General features: G+C 42.6%; 1 protein-coding gene across 13 annotated transcripts in view; it reads left to right on the top strand.

Annotated features, from left to right (window-relative positions):
- Positions 1-16,126, top strand: part of CREM (cAMP responsive element modulator) — a 75,477-nt gene extending 59,351 nt beyond the window's left edge. For 3 of the 13 annotated variants that reach the window (XM_075062220.1, XM_032795309.2, XM_032795296.2), the window contains 2 exons: positions 4,054-4,210; positions 14,497-16,126. In XM_075062220.1, the coding sequence (XP_074918321.1) occupies positions 4,054-4,210; positions 14,497-14,641 (302 nt within the window). In that variant the 3' untranslated portion in view covers positions 14,642-16,126. Of the gene's footprint in view, positions 1-201; positions 3,279-4,053; positions 4,211-14,496 lie in introns of those variants that run through there. The other 10 variants (XM_075062221.1, XM_032795297.2, XM_032795301.2 and 7 more) reach the window with 6 other exon arrangements.
- The last annotated feature ends 223 nt before the right edge of the window (positions 16,127-16,349 follow it).

Below are 16,349 nucleotides of genomic sequence, written 5' to 3'. Positions count from 1 at the left end.
TCATGTCAGATTATTTTAGCCTGTCAAAACTAAAGTGGAGCTGTAAGTGAAAGATGTGCACTGTTCCAGTTATATAAATAAGCCTTTACTATTCATTGCTAAAGAAAATAGGGAGCATGCATCTGAAAGAGCTGTAGTGTTCTGAGTGTTGTAATGCCTGCTTGTTTTTTCCTCCTCTGTTTAAAATGGTCTGTTCCTCAGCTAACTGAGTTCAAAAGGCTGACGTCATTAGACTTCCTGGAATCATGTTGCAGTGGGGAACTGGAAAAGTTAAACTCCAAACAAGATACACATTGACGTCAGCTCCGAGTCATGCTGTGATTTAGTCAGTTCCTTTCTGCTTCATCAAACGCGGCAGAGCTGTAATGTTAACTAGTTTGCTGCTTGTCTCTACGTTCTTCTCTTAGCTGAGTAAAGCTATTTCATATACTTTGTTTTATTACTCCAAAAGTGTAAGTATCTTCTCTTTAGGGTCTTGTGTTCACACAAACAGCTATTCAGGAGCAAACTAGAAAGCTTATGGGGGGAAGTTAAAAATGCTGCTAATAAGGTAGTTATTGGTATGCTTCACAAAGGGGGAGGGATATATAGCCTGTCACATTCTTTTTCCTGGGTAGCCTTCATAAGAAGTTGAGTCTGCCTGCTCTCTAGTGCTCATCAAGAGAATATTTTTTCAACAGCCTGTTTTTAAAGGAATTTTTATTAGTATGTTGGTCTTACTAAAATTCTCCAGATAAGATTGATTTACAAGGTAAGGATTTTTTTTAGTAATTTAGTCATTTTGTAAATTATGTGCCGGAACTCAGATACAGCCCAAGGCTTTCAGTGAATGCTTTTTACCCTGTTTGCTTAACTAATTTTGCTTAATCTTAAGGAGAAAGTGACTTGCTTGGGGAAATGCAGTGAGAGCATGGGTCAGCCATTAGGACTATCCTGGTTCCCAATCTTATGTACCATTGACCTTAGTGTTTGATTTGAGTTTGGTCTGTGAAAAGAATTTACAATCTACATTGTTTCTTTATAAAGTCATATGAATATTACTGTATTTCCTTAAGATAAGTGAATTGAGCAAATACTTTTTTTGTAAATCACATTTTTCTGGGACTTTGTTCAGGAAGAGAAAGATCGCTGTGGCTGTAATTCTTCCCTCTCTAATAAGACCCTGCGGTCTGATTCGTATGGTAGACTAAACTCTTACACTTGCATAAAGTACCATTAAAGACAATAGAGTTTCTCATGTTTGCAGGGGTCCATCTGCATTGATCAGATTGTATTATTTCTTTTGTCTTTTAGGTTGTTGAAATAGTCTCACTGACTCCTATTCAATATGATGCTTTGACTTTCTCTGTGATGGTGATATCATACCTGCCATGGAAGTCACCAATAGAATATATGGTGGAGCATCATATAGAGCAGGAGCTGGTGAATCTCTACCTCAGGGGGACCAGAAAGACAAAAACAGATTAGTTTAAAATAAATAATAAACTGAATTACTTCCTTTATTTTGAGGCTTTCCACTTCCACTCTTCCAATGTTTAATGGATCATTATTATTTTATTAGTTATTGCAGGTATCTGTAAGGCATCCATCACTATGGAATCTGGGCACATTTCACATAGGTTAGAATCATACCAATCAGCATTTCTAAAACATCTCAATCTTTCCATCAAAACTTTTCATAACTCTATCCGCACCTAAATCTTAAACCTTGCCTTGTGTCTCCTCTTAACCATTTCACTCTGACAGTGATTCCAGTCTCAATACACAATTTCCTTTCTCCCTTCATGGCTCTGTGCATTTTTCTATATCACCTTAGGAGTAGTAGGTAATGCTGCTCATACCAGCTTTCCACATCTAATCCTGTCTTCGCTCAAGTTCCTCTTAAAAACCCACTTTTTTGTGAATCTCACAAGAAGCATGTTTTCCATTTATAATTAAACACAACCACCCCACCCCCACAAACCAAATAAAACCATCCCGTCCTCTGGATTTCCCAGTGTACCCCATCCTCTGGGTCTGCCTTTTAGACTGTGATATCTTTGGGGACAGGAACTATATTTATTATTGTGCATTGTATAGCACCAAAGACTCTTGATGCTAAAGAAATAATAATAATAATAATTAATAATAAAGAATAGAAAAATAGCTGGATATACTTTACATGTACTCTTTATGTCACTTTTTGCAGCTTGTCTTTAAGGAAAATGGCAATTTCCTTTCTGGTCAATTCTAATTTTTTGAGACATTATATACAATGATTTGCAGATAGAAATAATCACAGCGCAAATGTAATTTAATTCAGTGTGTTGTAAAGTGCTTTGAAGAGATTTACTGTACTGCACAGTCTCATCATTCTGATATACTGTGATGTGAACTAAAAAATGTTGAGGCTTTGTCTGAGTTTTGGTGTAATGATCCGATTGCTAGCTTTGCTGGATCAAAACAATTGTTTTCCTCTAACATCATGCTTTTAGAACTCACTGGCATCTATTTGTTAGGTAGGAAAAGACATTATACTGACTGATCGAGGCATTATCATCATGCTTTATTTGAATTACAGTAGCATCCTCTAGAGGCCTCAACAGAGATAAGGGCTCAATTGTGCTAGAGCCCTATACATATATACATGGGGCAGTGTGTTCACTAGAGAAAAAAAGGTGTTTTTATCTTGCATTAGCTGACATGAGTTAAAATCCTGGTGAAATAAAAGGCAGTTTTGTAGTTGACACAGGTGTTAACAGGTGATCTTAAAGACTATGGGAAAGTCTAGGGCTACCTGCAAATTCAAGTAAAAATTACAAATGTTCTTGTCTTCACTAGGATTTTTGATTCATGCTCGTTAACTCAGGCTAAGGTGACACCTTTTTTCTAATGAAGATGCATCCAGTGAAAGTCAATCCCTGCCCTAAGGACTTAAATAGACATGACAAATACAGTGTCAGACCACAGAAGTATTATTACTCCATTTTAGAAATAGTGAACTGAAACAAAATCCTTGTGCTTAAGTACCTCACCAAATCAGGAACTAAGTGACTTGCCGTTGGTCACATAGGGAGACCAATATTGAGCCCAGATCTCTTGAATGCCAATCTGTCCAGTGCCTTACTTACAAGGCCATCCTCTCTTGCTTGAATGTGACCTATGTCCAGTGAATTTTTGGTGTGGTCTTCCTAGGAGTCTATTATTTTAAATCTATTTTTCTCCCATTTCACAATTTCTGAGTACTGCTTTAGAAGATCCACTGGTGTGAAAAGATGTGGAAGAAGGCTATAAGAAGGGTAATTATTTATTCATTTAGTTTTTTCTATATTTTCCTCCATATAACTGACTTCTCTTATCTTCCCAACCTGTGTGTCTCTCCCTCCCTCCCTCAAAAAAGTGGAGTATTGGGGGAATTTTACCTTTTGTTTTTAACCCATTTCTGAATTTCTCTGACCCATTATTTGTGTACTGGAATTACTTTTTTTAAAGAAATGCAGTACCAAATTTAATGAGATGATGTGATAGCACCTGAAATTTGATCTCCTGTATTCATCTGCTGTGATGAGGGAAAGTTATGCTCTTAGGTCTGCAATGATATAGAAAACATATCAAAATTTACAAGCAAGAACTTGCTCTTATTTTTAAGTATGAGACACTCAACATTTAAATGTATATTAATTTAAAATGTCAGACATGCCACATACATTGACTTACCCAGATTTAATGACATTTTAAAGGTTGCCTTTTGTCATAAAAGTAGCAAGAGAACATCTTAGAAATGAATGAAAAATTAGAGAAACTAATAAAGCAAAGGGAGAGCATCAGAAAGGGACTGGTTCCAAGTTAAAAGCATAGAACTACTTTTAAAATGTGTTGTGTAACTAACGTGTTACAAAGTAGATAGAAGAAGTCTTGGTTGTATTTGTTAGCTTTTGTGTCATCACATCACAAGCCTATGAAATGTTTGATGTAATAGAGATCCTGGTTAACATATCAACAGACGTATGCTATTTCAGTTAGATTTTGACAGGTAAGTTTATATAAAGTAAAAAATGTTCTTCTTTAATACAGCTGCCACTGGAGACATGCCAACTTACCAGATCCGAACTCCCACCACAGCCTTGCCTCAAGGAGTGGTAATGGCAGCCTCACCAGGAACTTTGCACAGCCCTCAGCAGCTAGCAGAAGAGGCAACACGCAAAAGGGAACTGAGACTTATGAAAAATAGGTAAGAGTGTGTAACAATAATATAATTATTAGTCACTGCTGCAAAGGGCAAATGTCAGCTACGATTAATCTTCTTCAAAGGAAAGTATTATAATAAATTCTTACTCTTAAGGTCATGTGGCCCTTGATGTGATGGAGGGAGAGCAGAACATTCCTAGCCGTTAAACCACGTCACCAGCAAGTGTGTACCTACACAGCACTGATGTATAATGGCCAATAATTGCCTAAATCATAAGCAGCTTTTCTTCAACTGTGGTTTGAGCATTGGCCTGCTAAATCCAGGATTGAGAGTTCAATCTTTCAGGGGGCCATTTAGGGATCTGGGGCAAAAAACTGTCTGGGGATTGGTCCTGCTTTGAGCAGGGGGTTGGACTAGATGACCTCCTGAGGTCCCTTCCAATCCTGATATTCTGTGATAGTGAAGATAAAATGAGCCACCTAACTGAGTCATGAGGAACACCCTGTCCTGCAAAACTGTGTTATTAAATCTAAGCTTTCATTGAAAAAAATATTTGTAGCCTTCATGACAGTGAAAGTCAGTTTCAAAGTTAACAGATCAGAAATCAATGCAGTGTTGTCTTCCTGAGTCTACAGAGAGCCTGCAACAAGAATTCTCAAATCAAAGGCATGAGCTGTCTGACTCATCCCCATGGACTTTTAACATTGAAATATAATTATGACAGTTTAAATATCAACATTAACTTTTTTATTGCCAGTCATATTTTGTAGCAGTATCCAGCTAGTGTACGTATTACTGTGGGAGAACTCTGACCTTGTCTCCATGGGTCCCATGCTTCCAGGCGGTTTATGCTAGCCTCAGAGGCTCACTGCGACCCTCCACGTAGCCCTTCTCTCTCTTGGGCCAGGGTTACAGTCTGCTGAGCCCTTTTCATCATAAGCCAGCAAGGAGGTTGGTGAGAGAACTCCTCCACAATCTCTTTTATCCCTACAGGCTTATTCAAGAACAGTTGAGTCTCCCATCCTGACAGGGACCTGTCTTCCTGTTTCTGTAGTGGTGGCTTGGGGGGAACCTGGGCCCGCCTTCTGGCCCAGGGACCCTCGTAGCAGCAGCTGCTTTCACCGCCAGAGCTGCTACACTTCCCCGGGCCACTTCCCCACAGCTCCCCCGCTTCTCTCTCTTAATGTCTTCTTCACCTTTACCTTAGGGGTCCCTTCCAGTGGCTTGTGGGTGTCTTTATTACTCAGCCCTTCAGTGACACTTCCTTTCCTCTGGCTTCCTTTTCCTTCCCCCGGCCTGATCGGAGTGAGCTCTTTTACAGTATCAGAGGGCCTTAATTAGAGTCAGGTGTTCACATTAGCTTAACGACCTCACCTACTCTTTGCAGGCTAATTGGAGTCATATGTTCTCCCTAGCCTGGAGCAGCCCCTGCTCTGGTCAGTCACGGAACAGAAAACTGCTTATCCAGTGGCCAGTATATCTGCCGTCTATTACTCTGCTGTACCCAACTGGCCTGGGTCTATCACATAGTTATGTTACCTACACTTCTCCAGGAGCCAAAAAGTGCCAGCGATCGTCCACCCCTTTGTTGCTGTTAAATATATCTAAATATAAGATTTCAACATTACACTTACAGTTCTGTTCTTTAGTATACATGTATAAACACATTTCCCTCTGATCTTCATTCAGAGATGACTTCGCCTTTTTTTCTTTGAGTGCTTGTTCACATGCATTCCAATCAGGTGTGCACACGTTCACAGTTGCCAGAAATTTTTCCTCCAGCAGGTCCTGTCAGGTCAGCTGTGGAGCCCCCTGTAGTGGTGCCTTCATGGCACTCTATATATGAACCTGCTGACCCGTTCCCTCCTCAGTTCCTTCTTACCACCTGTGATGGTCAGAACTGCGAGTGGCTTGATTGCAAATTCTACTTGCTTCCCCTAGTTTTATAGTGTAGTTTACCTTAGTAGTTGTTCTAGTTTTATTAGTTACTAATAGTTCTGTTAGGACTGGGGAGTTTCCCCTCCACCCTAACCTTTCCCCTTGGGGACCTCGGGGCATGCCTTGGTCCCAGGGATTTAAGCGCTGCAAGTCCTGCAATAAGCCCATGCCAACGGGTGACCTCCACAACACTTGTTTAAAGTGTCTGGAGGAGGCTCACCAAGCCTATAGGTGCAGGATTTGCAAGGGTTTTCGAGTGGGATTTCAGGTTGAAACAGCTCCTCATGGAGGTGGCTCTTAAACTGCAGCCCGCCTCGGCACAGCAGGACCCGACACCAAGCTCCTCAGTGCGGAGTGTGCCAGCATCAGTACCAGAATCGGGATCACAGAAGATCTCTGAGCACAGAGACTTGCGGCACTGCACCGATCCCCCATGCCTAAGACTGTGGGAACCGCCTGGCATCAGTCCCACTCTCCAGCACCGCAAAAGAAGCACACCAAGCAGGGTAGAGATGGATCTCCTGTGAGACCATCCCCTGTAGTCTTGGCCAATGGAGCGCATCCCAGAAAGGAACACTACTCTGAGATCGTTGGAGTTGGCTCCGGGAACTTCAGACACACAAGGAGTACCGTTGAGCTTGGAACCATTGGACTCCCCAGTCCACATGGTGGAGGAGGTGGGGCTGCCATCCACTCCGGACATCTTCGAGACTGCGCGGGACTTCACTGCCATGACAGCACTGCAGTTTCCGACTCTCTGCAAGAAGTCCCTGGTACCACCAAGGGTGCTACCACCTCACGGAAGCGAACAATGGTGTGCCTGCCTGCATCGCCAGGTCAGCGATCCCCAGCACTGGAAAGGGGGCGCCACTCAGAGTCCCGGTGCTGGTCCCTGGATCATCAGAGGTCCCACTCCCAGCGCAGATCATCATTGCGCCACCAATCCCCTTGATAAAGATCGAGGTCCCGGCACCATTCACCTGGCCAGCTCCGACTCGCACCATCATGGCCTTCTAGATCCCAGTCCCCATCCTCAGAATCTGACATGGGGTCTAGCTACTCACACTGGAGCCAGCACCGCTTGACACATCAGCAGCCTGATGTGGGTACAATGCCATGGCCGTCCCAATTGCAAGGACTGGCACAGTGGCCTTTTTGGATCCCCGGACATATCACCAGTCCCAGGGTACCTTGTCCAAGGGCTCCCAGTTGGTGGCATCCAAGCCCAGGCTGCTGACTGGCTCATCCAGCCATCCCACACCCAGAGGTGTCAAAGGGATTCTGGTTACAGCACCTTCACCGACACAGACCTCTGGTCGTATGGTGGAACGGGATCATCGACCCAGAACCGCAGGTCACGCAACAGGTCTCCATGGACCAACAGGACTGGGATGACACGGTTCCCCCACCTGCACCCTCATTCTCTTCCTTGAATGAGACAATAGCATGAACTTCGGTCTCAGGACCACCACCCATAGATAGTCTCGCCCATCAGGACCTACTCCGCAGGGTGGCGCACAACATGGGCTTAAAGCCAAGGAGGTGGTGGAATAGGAGGACCCAGTGGTGGATGTTTTGGCCCCAGAAGGTCCATCCCGAGTAGCGCTTCCACTCATTAGGACCATTCAAAACAACACCAAAACTGTGTGGCAGATGCCGGCTTCCATCTCCCAAATGGCCAAGGGAGTAGAATGCAAATTCTTCATTCCCTTTCAGGGTTACAAGTATGTATACTCCCACCCGCAGCCCTGCTCCTTGGTGATGTCTGTGGTTAATGAACGTGGAAGGCAGGGGCAGCAGGGACCCTTGCCTAAGTCCAAGGACTGTAAAAAAAACTTGACCTTTTTGATAGAAAGGTCTACTCCACGGGCAGCCTACAGCTCAGGATTGTTAATCAACTGTCAGTCCTGAGCAGATATAATTTTAATTCATGGAACTCCATGCTCAGATTTAAGGAGCTAATACCACTGGAGCCCAGAGATGAGTTTGGGGCCATTGTGCAGGAAGGCAAGACAGTGGCACAGAACTCTTTACAGGCCTCACTGAACGCTACTGACTTGGTGGTGCGTACCTTGTCCTCTGGCATAGACATGAGGAGGACCTCATGGCTTCAAGTTTCAGGCCTACCCCACTTAGGTCCAACAGATTCTGCAAGACCTGCCCTTTGATGGTACAGGATTATTCACAAAGCAAACAGACGTCAATCTACACAACCTAAAGGATTCGAGGGTGATGATAAAATCGCTGGGGATGCATACCCCCACTACTCAGCGAAAACATTTTAAACCTCAACTCCCTCAACGTCCTTACCAACCTCGCCCTAGGCAAGGTTTTTCTAGAAGGCAAGGTAGGAATGGCAGGCATAAGCCATCCCAGCCTCATTATCACAGGGCCAAGCGTCCAGCTTCTCGGCCTCCAAGCAGGCCTTTTGAAAGTGTCCCTGGAGACGATGTGTCAGACCGTATATCAGATCCTCAACCCTACTTTTGGAATTGTCTACCCACTTCTACCATGCATGGTCCCAAATAACACTGGACCACTGGGTTCTCCACACAGTAGAAGAGGGATATTTTCTCCAATTCTGCTCCTCCCCTCCCTCCTACCCCACTTCCCTGTCCTTCTGGGACCCTTCTCACGAGCAGCACCTTATCCAGGAGGTGCAATCGCTCCTTGCCATAGGAGCAGTGAAGGAGGTTCCTCGGGAGCTAAGGGGCAAAGGGTTCTACTTGCACTATTTCCTAATCCCCAGTGCAAAAGGGAGTCTCAGACTGGTACACTGTCCTCAACATGACAGACACGTACTTTCACGTAACTATTCGGCCCACGCACAGACGATTTCTGTGGTTTGTAGCCAGCCACAAACACTATCAGTTCATGGTCCTCCCCTTCGGTCTGTCAACAGCCCCTCAAGTGTTCACCAAGTGTATGTCATTTGTAGCAGCCTTCCTCTTCAGGAGGCTGGTTCAGGTATATCCCTACCTTGATGACTGGCTACTCAGGGAGCAGGTGGAGTCTCAAGTCCGACTAGTCAGAGCAACTTTTGAGAGGCTGACTGTCCTGTTCACTTGAACAAATCAACCTTGTCACCGACTCAAAGACAAGAATTCATTGGTGCAGTGTTGGACTCGGTACAGGCAAGGGCATTTCTGCCAGAGACCTGATTTCAGACCATGACAGACATTATCCAAAGCCCCAGGTGTTACCTGACCACTACCGCGAGGGGATGCCTGAATCTCCTCAGCCACATAGCAGCCTACATTTACGTGGTTTGGCATGCTAGACTGAGGCTCAGACCACTTCAAGCATAGCTCATGTCTCTATACTGCCCGGGGCGCGACAACCTGGAATCTGTGGTCACGGTACCAGACCTGGTACTCGAGTCCCTCCAATGTTGGCTCAACCCTCGCACAGTCTGCAAAGGAGTCCCTTTCAACAGCCCCCAGCCCTCCTTGGCCCTAGTAACAGATGCTGGGTTGGGGGGTGTATCTGGGAGAGCTCCAGACACAAGGATTATGACTGCAGGATAAGCGCTTCCTGCATATCAATATCAGAGAGCTCAAAGCGATACGGCTAGCATGCCAGACCTTCCTATCCTGGCTCAAGGCCAATGTGAGTGCGGGTAATGACGGACAACATCACGGCCATATTTTACATCAACAGGCAAGGTGGAGCCTGCTCTTACCTCCATGGTGGGAGGCCCTTCAATTATGGGAGTTCTCCATAGCCCACTTCATTCACCCGGAGGTGTTCTGTATCCCAGGTGTGTAGAACAAACTAGTGGACCACCTCAGTAGATCGTTTCACAATCATGAGTGGGCCATCCATCCAAATGTCATATATTCCATTTTCCAAAAGTGGGGGTTTCCTCAGGTTGATCTGTTTGCCACCGGGAACAACAGGAGGTGCCCTATGTTCTTCTCATTTCAGAAACACAGCCTGGGTTTGACCTCAAATGCATTCCTGCTCCCCTGAGGAGATTGTTTCATATATCCCTTTCCACCATTCCCACATGTGCACAGAATACTGCTGAAAATCCACAGACAGAACTGCAGTATTCTGCTGGCTCCAGTGTGGCCCTGCCAGCATTGGTTCACCACGCTTCTGGAGCTGTCGGTGGATACTCCCATCGTATTACCACTCTACCCTGATCTGATCATGCAGGACCATGGTCACCTTCACCACCAGGACCTCCGGTTCCTCCATCTCATTGCTTGGAAGCTTCATGGCTAAATCCAGTGGAGCTCCTGTGCTCAGAACCAGTAAAAAAGGTCCTACTCAGCAGCAGAAAACCATCCATCAGGGCCACTTATCTAGCCAAGTGGAAAAGGTTCACTTGCTGGTGTGCCCAACATCACATTCCTACACTTTAGGCATCTATACACTGATCCTGGACTACCTTCTGCATCTCAACCAACAAGGCCGGGCAGCATCATCCATCAAGGTACAGCTTGCTGCTGTCTCAGCCTTCCATCTGGGCATGTCTGAATGCTCCGTATTCGCTATAGTAGGATGTTTTCTTAAGGGCCTGGAATGGCTATATCCTTGGCTTAGACAGCCTTGTTCCAGCATAGGACCTTAACGTGATCCTCTCCAGATTAATGGGACCCCCATTTGAACCATTGGCGACTTGCTTCCTTCTCTACCTGTCATGGAAGGTAGCCTTCCTGGTCACTATCAAGTCAGCCAGGAGGGTGTCGGAGTTAAAGACCCTTACCTCCGAATTGCCCTACATGGTCTTCCACAAAGACAAGGGTACAACGCAGACGTCACTCGGCCTTTCTCCCTAAGGTAGAGTCACAATTCCGTACTAGCCAAGACATTTTTCTACCTGTCTTCTATTCCAAACCACACAACAGTACCCAAGAGCAAAGGCTGCACTCATTGGATGTTTGGCAGGCATTAGCATTGTACATTGAATGCATAAAGTCACTCAGGAGGTCGAACCAGCTGTTCACGGCAGTGGCAGACCTCATGAAAGGACTTCTGGTCTCCTCTCACAGATTATCTTCGTGGATCACAGCCTGTATCCACACATGTATGAGCTGGCCAAGGTTCCAGACCCGCCTCTTAAGGCTCATTCCTCAAGGGCACAGGCCTTGTCAGCTGTGTTTCTGGCCCAGGAAAATCTGCAGGGCAGCTATTTGGTCCGCAGTGCATACGTTCACCTCTTACTATGCCATTACACAGCACACTAGAGATGATACAGCTTTCATAGGATATGAATATATGGAAATATGCCTATCTCATAGAACTGGAAGGGACCCCGAAAGGTTATCTAGTCCAGCCCCGTCTTCACAAGCAGGATCAAGTACTGATTTTGCCCCAGATCCCTAAGTGGCCCCTTCAAGGATTGAACTTACAACCCTGGGTTTAGCAGGCCAATGCTCAAACCGCTGAGCTATCCCTATTGGCAGAGCGGCACTCCAATTAGCAATTCCTTGACTCCGACCCCACTTCCAGGGTAGAGCTTGGGAGTCACCTGACTGGAATTGATGTGAACAAGCACTTGAAGAAGAAAAAACGGTTACTCACCTTGTAACTGTGGTTCTTTGAGATGTGATGTTCACGTCCATTCCAATATCCCCTACTCTGTCAGAGTAGCTGGCAAGAAGGAACTGAGGAGGGGCCGGGTCGGCAAGGTCATATATTGAGTGCCATGAAGGCACCACTCCAAGGGGCTCCACAGCTGACCCAACAGGAACTGCTGGGGGAAAAATTTCTGGCAACTGTGCACAGGGCACGTGCACACCTGATTGGAATGGACGTGAACAACACATCTAGAAGAACAACAGTTACAAGAAGGCGAGTAACTGTTGTTTTTTATATAGTGTAGTCATGATATGTAATGTGTGTAACCTGGACTCTTGAGAGCCTGGGAAGAATGGCTGCATCTCAGTCCTTTCAAACACTTCAGAACCCTGTTAGCAGACAGACAGAAGTACTTGTGGCACCTTAGAGACTAACAAATTTATTTCAGCATAAACTTTCGTGGGCTACAGCTCACTTCTTCGGATGCATAGAATGGAACACACAGACAGGAGATATTTATACATACAGAGAACATGAAAAGGTGGAAATATGCATACCAACTGGAAAAGTCCAATCAAGTCTCTAAGGTGCCACAAGTACTCCTGTTCTTTTTGCGGATACAGGCTAACACGGCTGCTACTTTGAAACCTGTCAGCAGACAGGCAGTCTGGAAATCTCCATGGCTAGAAGCATTCAGCCCTTGGAATAGATTTCCTAAGTTGCTAGCGAAAAAGAAATCTATAGCCTGTTTCCAGAATGGTACAGGTTTTGGGAGCCAGCCCTCTAGCAGATGCATCTCTTAGTTCTGTTCTTCTCCAGTGTACTTTCATTGGCTCGGCTCTCAGAGAATGGGGACCCATCAGGCCCCGCAGACTGCCCACAATGAAAACTTCCTATACAACTTCAGAAAAAGCTAGTAAGCATGTCTAAGTAACTGCCACACCTTATTTCTGGGTTCTTCTGACTAAGTTGCCCTGCACTTCATTCTGTATATATGCGGAAATAGTATTCTAACTAAAATCCATGTTTCCCCTCCACTGCTTCTCTCTCCTTCTTTGGGACAAACAAGGTCAGATGATGCAGTGTAAATAGGGTTGCCAGTTTAGATTGGATGTATTCCTGGAGATTTCCTCACATGACATAATCTTCAGTTAAAGATTAATCTTTAATTCCTAGATGCTCCAGGACAATCTTGGAGGGTTGGCAACCATAAGTATAAAGCATGTGGGTTACAGTTGCTGTCCACTTGCTCCTTTGGAAGGAAGCATAAAATTATTGCTGTCTGAAACTCAAATATCTGCATTATTTTCAAAACCTTTATGCCAAATATACATCAAAAATATAAATCCTGCAGTATGAAAAATATTTTTGTGATTAAAATCAGTTATTTTCTCTGTAATATAAATTACATTATCTCTTTTGTGGTTTGTATTTTTTTAAATATGAACTACATTTAAAATTGGTGGGTATGTAATGAAGTATCTATCCAGTGTGTACTGTAAAAGAAACTTTTATTGTACTCTGAAATGATTGTTGAAGACTGTTATATAATATGCTGGGAGGAAAATGTTTTTGAAAAATAAATAAAATTGCCATAGGATAACTTTGATTTCAGTAGCTTTATGTGTGACAGTTGGTGCACTGGGTCATTTTTGGATATGTTTTTTTAATTTCTTGGGATGTACTTTGGTGCGCAGAATAAGCTAAACTACCTTGCTTTCTTCATGCATTACTTTGACTTTTATAATGGTGTTGTTTTCTCATCTACGCATGTGCATACCTGCTGCTAACCTCAGTGGAACTTAGTTGCACGCACTTAGCAGGAAGAAATAGACTCCTATGTAAATCTCTAAATTACTGAATCGCTGCATCCTTTCTCATTGCATTCATGATACTGTGTTGCTCTCTTGCCTGTGTTCATTTTAAATCACTCATAAGGATTGTTGTTTTCATACTGCTTCCTTTTCTTTTTAATTCTTTTCTCTTCAGTTTCTGAACTAGTTTCACACTCCCTTCTTCAGAGCATACAGGAAAGCGTTTTTCTTAATATATGATGACAATTTATAATATCATCCCTGTAAATATTAAGGGGTGGGATTCTCAGAAGTGCTTAAATACCTAACGAAGTTGGGTGGTAGCTCACTTAAATGCTTTTGAAAATCCTTCCCAAACTGCTTAATTTTTATGTAACAGAATTTTGAATAGATTTGTGAAATGGGTAGTCGTCTTTGCATAAAAAGAAGAATCAGGATTGTATGAGTACAAATGAATGTTTTTTTTAAAGAAAACAGTTATACTCATATGGAACTATAACTAACCGTAACCCATAGTTTTGCAAAAATAAGGTCACGGTTACATTAAGTTGGTACTTAGCATTTAATCTGGTGCTGCTACATTAAATGTTCTGAAAGGTAATTCTGTAACATTTTTGGAGTTAAACTTTTCGATTGCAGAATATAATGCCCTAAATGCCTTCATAAGCATATCAAAATGGGATGTGCTGTGAACAAAAAAATGCTATTTTCAGAAATGAAGGCAGTAATTTAATCATAACAGTGCAGTTGAAGGCAGTTCATTAACATCTGATTATTGTCCCCACTGTGTGTGTCTCGGTTCATGTGAGTTAAAGTTCATTCATCATACTGTAGAAGCTGAGCAAACTATATTAATTAACAAGCTGTTCCTGTTGTCTTAAGTTGCTGTTTAATCGTGCAGTTGTCTACAATTATTGCTTAGCTTTCTTTTTGTGTGACACATGATTGATTTATTGTGGAATTGTAGGGATTTCAGGTCATTTCACTTATCCAGTCTTTGCCATGTTGTGGCTGTTCCTGTAGTTATTTGCCTTGTGTTGGTTCTAGGGAAGCTGCTCGAGAATGTCGCAGAAAGAAGAAGGAGTATGTCAAATGTCTTGAAAATCGTGTGGCTGTTCTTGAAAACCAAAACAAGACACTGATTGAGGAACTCAAGGCCCTCAAAGATCTTTATTGCCATAAAGCAGAATAACTGTCTTTGACATGGACCTTGTTTACTATGAACTTTAATCAAGTTATGAGATGAAGCAATTCTACAGATTGCCATGTGAATTTGAGGAAGGGACACTTGTGACCCTTGTGAACCCAATTTTGCTTAGTGTTTTCAGACTGGTTTGGGAAATTGTTCCAAAATTTGGAATGCTGTCATGGTCTCCATACTATACTGATCTTTCTTCAATCTGCATTTTCTAATAGCTGCAAATGGCATTTTTGTTTGCACTCTTTACTTCTGCTTTTTGCAGGGAAGCTGCTAAAGAATGTCGACGTCGGAAGAAAGAATACATAAAATGTCTGGAGAGTCGTGTTGCAGTGCTAGAAGTTCAGAACAAGAAACTTATAGAGGAGCTTGAAACCCTAAAAGACATTTGTTCTTCCAAAACAGATTAGTAGAAATATTTATTATGCTACGAACTGATTACAACATGTCCAATTGCTTTTGAAGACAATACCTAGCCAATAAGAATTACGACTTTTTCTTGGTGTCATTTATCTTATACTGCAACCCCTAACATTCCTGAAATACTTTTTTGCATTTTGTAGATTCTTAGGTGTAACTTCATTTTTTTTCCCAAAGGAGACGAATGTTAAAGTGTGTGTAACATGGTTAAAAGTGCAACATTTATAAGAGCTGTTCCATTGACATATATTCGCATTTACTACTTTTTATGTGTTATTGATAGTGTCCTACACACAAAAATATTGTACAGGTGTTTTAAAGTGAATTATCACAGATAATGCATCCAGTAATACAGCAAAATTAAACTGCCCAAAGTATCTCAGGAAAGAGTTTATATAAAGTATGTTATGATTACACAAATATATTGGAATACTAGACTATATATTAATTTATGGCCATTTTTTCTTAGTTGCTTTGCCAAGAAAATATTGTATTGCTGTCACTGAGTGCCATGGTTGAAGACAGTTTTTAATAGAACCATGTTGTTTACCCTTTGTAGCATTTGTTGTTCATTTAAACATCTGGCACATTTAAACTGTTTTTAAACTGATGGTGCAATATGAAAAATACCTTGGAGAAGGTTTTAGTATAAACTTTATACAACTTAAGCAAGCTCCTCATTATTATAATATAAATATTTAAACACCTGAATTAAGTTACAAATATCTGTTAGATGTCTCCTTGTGACTTCTGCTTCAAGCATTATACAAAATATCTGATGTGTTAGTGGATTATGTATCAGAATTGATTTTGATCCTGAATGCTAACTAATCAATGTTCTGAACAGGACCAAACTGTTCATTATAATGGGGACTGAGATGTGGAATCCTTTTTGATTTTTCTTTGAGATAGCAAAAGGGATTGAAGTTTTTTTTTTTATTTTTTTTTGTCAGGGAGGCTCTCCAGTCAACACTAGCTCTCTGCCGACTTACAGTGTTCCACTATGGCCTTTAAGTGCTGAATGTTTTTAAAAATAAATCCATTCCAAATTGGTTGAAATTTCTGGTAAACTCAAATTTCCATTGTGCCCTGGTGGAAAATAATGTTTAAATTATTACATGTTTATATGACTATTTTATAAAATAGATAATGTTGTGGGAGTGATCTAATTGTTCAGTGTTAGGTCCAAGTTGTGAGTAAAAATCTTTGGACATATCATTGTAGCTGGTCACCCACATTGCCTTACTTATAAAAAGTCAGGGAAGAAAAATTGTATTCCAAT

This window comes from Chelonoidis abingdonii, chromosome 2 (assembly GCF_003597395.2).
Source record: "Chelonoidis abingdonii isolate Lonesome George chromosome 2, CheloAbing_2.0, whole genome shotgun sequence".
NCBI classification, from domain to species: Eukaryota; Metazoa; Chordata; order Testudines; family Testudinidae; genus Chelonoidis; species Chelonoidis abingdonii.
Note: the sequence above shows the minus strand (reverse complement) of the source record. Positions and strands in the feature narration are given on the sequence as shown.